General features: G+C 35.7%; 1 protein-coding gene across 2 annotated transcripts; it reads left to right on the top strand.

Moving 5' to 3' along the window:
- The first annotated feature begins 5,023 nt into the window (after nucleotides 1-5,023).
- Nucleotides 5,024-6,702, top strand: LOC107477425 (abscisic acid receptor PYR1-like). Of its 2 annotated transcripts, none has more exons than XM_016097444.3 (2): nucleotides 5,024-5,753; nucleotides 6,480-6,702. In XM_016097444.3, exons 1-2 carry the CDS (start codon nucleotides 5,093-5,095, stop codon nucleotides 6,488-6,490), a joined length of 672 nt encoding a protein of 223 aa, XP_015952930.1. In that variant the 5' UTR covers nucleotides 5,024-5,092; the 3' UTR covers nucleotides 6,491-6,702. The 2 variants fall into 2 exon arrangements, with proteins under 2 accessions (XP_015952930.1, XP_015952934.1); XM_016097448.3 differs by having other exon boundaries at nucleotides 6,476-6,702.
- The last annotated feature ends 323 nt before the right edge of the window (nucleotides 6,703-7,025 follow it).

Raw genomic sequence — 7,025 nt, 5'->3', positions numbered from 1 at the left:
CCGTCGCCTGTGATCCGCCACTGCTCCTCCTCCTCACCCTCACTGGCCGCTTCTTCTTCTTCTTCTTCTTCTTCTTCTTCTTCTTCTTCTTCTTCTTCTTCTTCGCCAGTGCTTTTCCTCCTCGCCCTCACCACCCGTCGCTTCTTCTTCTTCTTTTTCTGTGAACTGGATTTTTTTGTAGAATTTTTGAATTTTTTGTGAAATATTGTTGTTACTGAATTTGGCTTGAATTTGGAATATTGTTGGATCGGGAGAGAGAAAGAATGGGGGATTATGCGAAGAGAAACGGGGAGACGGGGGAGGAAAGGGAAGAAGGGGTAGGGAGGGGTGTTGAGGAAGAAGAAGGGAGGGGTTTTATGCGTAAAGTAAAGGGAAAAGGGGGAAGGGGTTATGCGAAGGGAGAAGGGGGGAGGGGGTTCGGGAAGAAGAGGGGGAAGGGTCTTTGCCGTCGCCGCCGCCGTTCTTAACGCCGCCACCGCTGCTCTTCTTTGCTCGATGGCCGTTGCTCGTCGTCGTTCGAGTGTCTTGCCACATTCTGCTTCTGCTTCCATCATTCTTCTTCTTCTTCTTTTATTCTGCTTCTATTATATTTGTTGATTTTTTATTATTGTTATTTCTGGTTGATTCTGATTCTGATTGATTATATTGTTTCATTGTTATTGTTGTTGTTGTTGTTATATTTCTGTTTTTGCTCCTGCTTCTTCAATTTCTACTTGATTCCATTGTTAATTCAATGGTGATTTATTGTTGTTGTTGTTGTCTTGCTGCTGCTTTTGTTTGATTAATTATTGTTGTTGCTTTTGGTTCTGTTTCTGCTTGTACTTCTGCATAATTTTGGGGAAGAAGGGAAAGAAGAGGGGAGGGAGGTGCTTCTGCTGGTGCTTCTGCATAATTTTGGGGAAGAAGGAGAAAAAGAGGGGAGGGTATTTTAATCCGAAGGACGATTTTAAAACAAACTGAAACTTTGGGGACCATTTTGAAGCGAAAAAAAGGCCGAGGACGAAATAAATTTTTAGCCTCTATGTTGGGACCAAAATCATACTTATCCCTTTACAAAATTATTTCGAAGATATTGGTGAATCGTATACAATTTCTTATGAATAAAGTGATTAGTGACAATCAAAGTACCTTCATTAAAGGCAGACTTATTACAGATAATGTGCTAATTGCCCCTGAATATATGTATTTTTTGAAGAATAAAAGAAATGGAGATTGGGATATGACACTTAAACTAGACATGAGTAAAGCTTATTACAAAGTGGAATGGAATTTTTTGTGGAAGGTAATGGAACAGCTGGATTTTTGTAACCGGTGGATTAATTGGCTTAAAGAGTGTGTGATGACTGTTTTCTATTCTATTACTGTAGATGGACAACCTAAAGGTTTGTTTAAATCTACAAGAGGTCTTCACCAAGGGAATCCTCTTTCTCCTTATCTTTTTATACTTTGCGCAGAGGGGCTAAGCCATCTGCTCCACAGAGGAGAACAAAATCATGAGTTGGTTAGTTTAAAAATCAACAGAAATTACCCTATTATAAGCCACTTATTTTTTGCTGATGACTCAATCATATTCACAAAGACAAATTCTACTTCTTGTCAGAAAGTACTAAATATTTTGTAGATATATGGAGGATTAAGTGGTCAAAAAATTAACCTGGTCAAATCGGCAATTTTCTTTAGCCGTAACACACCGCAACAAGAGAGGATAAGACTGGAATTTGATACAAGTTCCAAATGTGGGAGTACAAGACAAGTATCTGGGTCTGCCTACAACTGTACAAAGATCCAAAACATCCACATTTAGTTATGTAAAAGAGAAAGTGGCAAAAAACTACAACAATGAAAGAGATCATTACTATCAGTAAGCGGTTGAGAGGTGCTGATAAAAGCTGTTGGAGCTGCCATCCCAGTCTACACTTTTGGATGTTTTAAACTGCCTGAAAAACTCAGAGAAGACATTCAAAATCAATTAATGCAGTTTTGGTGGGGTCAAAAACATGATGAATGAAAATTACAGTGGATCAGTTGGGACACATTGTGTAGACCAAAATGTCAAGGAGGTATGTGTTTTAAAGATCTCAAAACTTTCAATCTTGCGATGTTGGGAAAGCAAGGATGGCGATTTCTTACAAAACTTTATTCACTAGTTACAAGAGTCTTTAAAAGCAAGTATTTCAGGTACTGTGATTTCTTGAAATTTGGTGTTGGAAATAATCCTTCATGGGTGTGGATAAGTCTACTGGAAAGGAGAAAAATTATTGAACAAGGAGCAATTTAGAAAGTAGGGAGACAAAACTCAAAAAACATTTGAGAAGTAAACTGGGTTAACAACGAAGGGCCCTTAATAGCCAAACCACACATTCAAATTCAGCCAAACCTCATTTGGGTTTCTCAATTGTTGACAGACTCAAGAGAATGGAATTCTCAATTAATTAATAATTGTTTTTCAACAGAAATTGCACAGTCAATTCACAGAGTCAAGATATATGAAGACGGTGATAAATTGATATGGAGCAAGGAAAGAAAATGAGCTTTCTCAGTCAGTTCAGGTTATGGAATTGCTTTTCAGTTATACCATCCTCCAATTGAATTTCTTGCTAATAGATTTAAGAACAAAGCTCTATAGAATTCCGCATGGGACTTGGAGACGCCAGAAAAAGGTGAAGGTTCATATGTGAAAAACGCTCCATAGAGGGCTCCCTGTTCGATTGAAATTGGACAGAAGAATAGCTACAATCTCTGAAATATGTCCTTGCTGCAACCAAGCTCCAGAGTTAATTATGTACTGCTTCGTCTCTTGCCCACACTCGAAGGTTATTTGGCAGCTTGCTGACATACATGGAGGAATTGGAAAGGAAGATGATGAGGTTTTTCGCACATGGTGGATGGAGGTTATAAGGGGGTTGAATAGAAGATCTATACTCGGATGAGGAGTAGTTTAGTAGCAACCCTGCTATGGACTTCTTTGTACTCATTTTTCCAATGAATGCAATCCTATCTTAGTTAAAAAGATCAGATATAATTAGTATGTATTATTATTAAATTTGTCTTAAATTTTTTAAAAATCGAGTTATTAAGAAGATATTTAATACAAATTGAAAATTTATGAAATAAAATTTAAACAAAATAAAATGTAGAAATTTTTTTAAAATTTTTTAGAAATTTCAAGAATAAGAAGCACAAATATATTGTGATTAATTTTTTTATACACGTAATATTTTTGTTTATATAAAACCCTGAAGGTTGTGGTAGACTTAGAGAAGGGAGATTGAATCTATGCCTTTTTCTTCAGTTGTTGTTATGATCCTTTTAAAATAAACTTTTGATTCAGATTCTGTTTGTACTCAACAATGAAAATTTATGAGACAATTTATTTTTGTCTCATGAATATCAGAAAATAGAACACAGCAAAAAAGAGAAAAGCTAACACCAGCATGTATCCTGGTTCGGTTGCCTTGTGCTATGCAACCTACGTCCAGTCTCTTCCACAATAATGGAGGAATTTTCACTATAGTTAAAAGTATTACATACACCAATTTCACAGGATTGACCCAATCCTTTCACACTCAAGTTCTAACCTAACTTGACATTGGCTATGCTAATACCTAACTCTTCACTCTTAGTGCTAACCCAACTAAGAAAGGGATACCTTACAGGTACAAGATACAAGACAATTAATCAACCTAAAGAAATCAGAAAATAACTCTAGCCTTTTCTCTCAAGTGTATCACTCAACCTTTTTTTCACTCATGGCTTTTACTTGAGCTCTCTCGATATGCCTTTTCTCTCAAGAAATTACAGAAAGATAAACATAGAAAAGTACATTACAATCTGTAAAAACATAAAGGAGATTGACTTCATCAACAACTTCTTTGCTATGTAATAAACCAGATTTGCAAACCTCAAATTCAGTTCTTCATTATTGGCCGAATGCTTCTTTGAAAAAAAGCATTATCCAAGTATAGGAACTTCTTTTCAGAACAATACTCACCAAACTCTGGTTTTCTCTCCTTACCTTTGAATGAACAGAAAACTTCTTTTTATCTCCTTGCATGTTGCTTGGTTGCTCTTCCAAGGTCAACTTCTTGAGTCTGGAGTTTTACCAACTCACTATCTCACTTTTTTTTCATTAATCCTCACAATGGAAGTCAGAAGAAATGATTTTTTCAATGGTAAACCCAGATCTTGACCATTAAAACAGAACTTGGTCCCCAAGTATCACTTGTGACCGTAGATACACAGTAGTGAGAAACAGAAATTCTCTTTTCCATATAGCTCAAAACGGAGTGGTAGAGAGTTGAAGATTAAGAGAAGAAAGTGTGATGCATGAAAAAGAAAATGTGTTACCTTTAACCTAAGCTTGATTTGGTTTGAACTTGCTGATTTGACATTTGTTTTTTAAGCTTAATCTCTCTCTTTCTTGCTTCTTTGGTAATTAACTCAGGGAAGAAGTTCTCTCTCTCTTTCTCACTTTTCTAAATTCTGTGATTTGACTGAGATAGAGAAAGAGAACGTTGAGTTAGTGAAAGCAATTGAGAGGAAATTTGCTTCTGACTATCAACTCGGACTTGGGTTAGATCATTTCATTTGGCCCGTTTTAATTTCTCATCTTTGTTTCCTTTAAAGCTTCATTTATGTTATTAACCCATCAGCCTTGTTTTATTTTTCATTCCATTTGGGTTATTAATTTAAATTTTGGCTTACAACATTTAATAAATAATTAGCAACATATAATTATTAACACTCAATACTAATTATTTATTTTGCCCAAAAATAATATTTATCATCACTAATTAATTTAATTAAATTCTTAACTCAACGAACCTTTTTCCTTATAATATCTTTAATTAGTATTGCAATTTTTTTTAAAAAAAATAAGAAGTTAGTTAAAACTTAAAACTACTTGTTAAATATACTAAAAATAAAAAAACTTGACTCTAATATTTTTTTCCCTTGTGTGTTGCCAAACCTTTTAAAGAAAGGTTCATTTGATTTGACCCCTTTTTATCACATTTATAATTTGTTTATTTCCCATCACTATCCACACTCTCTCTCTCTCTCTCACTCTCTCTCTCTCTTAGAGGAAGAAGCAATGGAAGAAGAAACACACACTCACACAAACACAAATCACGCAACCCCTGAACCCGAACCAGATACACCGATCCACTTTTCCGACCCGACCCATCACGACCTCGCTTTCCCCGCAGGTCTCACCCAAGAAGAATTCGAAACCCTAAAACCTTCAATCGCCAAGCACCACACATACCCACTCTCCGCCACGCGCCGCCAGTGCTCCTCCCTCCTCGCGCAGCGCATCCACGCGCCGCCGCACGCCGTCTGGTCCATCCTCCGCCGCTTCGACAAGCCCCAATCCTACAAGCACTTCATCAAGTCATGCCACGTCAGCGAAGACTTCCAGCTCGCCGTAGGCTGCACCCGCTACGTCGACGTCATATCCGGTTTACCGGCTAACACCAGTACCGAGAGGCTCGACGTGTTGGACGATGACCGACACGTCATCGGGTTCACTATTGTTGGGGGTGAGCACCGGTTGAGGAATTACCGGTCAGTTACTAGCGTTCACGGGTTCGAACATGATGGGAAGATCTGGACCGTTGTTTTGGAGTCGTACGTTGTGGACGTTCCAGAAGGGAACACCGAAGAGGATACTCGTCTGTTCTCGGATACAGTCGTTAAGCTAAACCTCCAGAAACTCGCGTCTGTCACCGAAGGGAAGATCACCGACGGTGACGGTAAGTAACACTTTGAATAATTATAAAAAAAAAATATTCATGTTATGGAGTAAGGGGGAAAAAAGCAAAAAACAAGTAAAAAAGGTTCCATTGGTAATACGTTATTGGGGGGAATTATTTTTCTTTGTCTGCTATTTTTGGGGAGTCATTTTGGGTTATGATTAAAATTTTTTCCTCTTATGTTGTTGTTGTAATTTTGGATTTTTTTTTTTGAATATTCACATGTAATTGTAATTTTCTTCGTGTGAAGATGATAATTAAAAATATTAGATAATAATTTAATTAAATTTATTAAATTATTTAATAATTTTTAAATATTAATTTTATATAAAAATAATTGTACTCAAATTTTTACTGTTAATTATTGGAATCACCCATGTATGTCTATTTTTAGCTTTGGTGGATTTGACTAGGATGTCCTTTCCCATGTTGGAACTTGATTCTTGTCTTAAAATAGAGAGAGAAAAAAGAAAGAAAAGTAAAAAAAAAATGGGGTTATTTTTTTCTAGGAAAGGAAATGATAATAAAGTATTTATTTATTTTGATCATTTAATGAACTGAACTTGTATAAATGCATTTGAATGTGTATTTTAGATATTGTTATGGTAAAAAGTGTCTCTTTTTTTTTTCAATTAAATACACAATCATAATATTTTATTAATACCTCTTATTAGTAATTAGTAATGTAATTTTTCTTACCATTGTGGTTTAATAATTGCAAGATAGCTAGAAAGTAGACAAGAGTTCTGTTCTGGAATCAGTGAAATGATGCATGAATGAATGTCTTTTGGATTTGAAGGGCACTTTGGTCAACACATGTTGAGGCATCAAGTGTTGACTTATTACGGTCTATGGATGATCCATGATACTGATATTGATATGTTTCTACGAATAACCACTGTGTTGAAATGTGATATGATATGATTACAGGGCTTTCTTGTTAGTTCAATTAATATTTTTTTTTTCGTTATTTATGTTATCTTTCTAGTTATTGCCGTTTCTCCCTAAGAAGATGCCCAATAAGATCTTCTTTATGCCTTGTTCTTCATTGGTGGAGAAATTTAAAATTGGGGATATTATGGCCAACCAAAAATTCTTGGAAAGTTATAGTTTCTACTTTGGGATGATGGAGTATTTGAGTCACTCACTTAAACTTTATAAATCTAAAAGATGGGCATGTGTAATAATATTGTCTCACTCTTAAAATTTTGATTATAGTTCATAAGCATTTTTTTAAAATTTAGTTGATAGGAATGAGATAATAGATATTTT

This window comes from Arachis duranensis, unplaced genomic scaffold, assembly GCF_000817695.3.
Source record: "Arachis duranensis cultivar V14167 unplaced genomic scaffold, aradu.V14167.gnm2.J7QH unplaced_Scaffold_165934, whole genome shotgun sequence".
Lineage (NCBI taxonomy): Eukaryota > Viridiplantae > Streptophyta > Magnoliopsida > Fabales > Fabaceae > Arachis > Arachis duranensis.
This window is presented reverse-complemented; position numbering and strand designations above follow the sequence as displayed.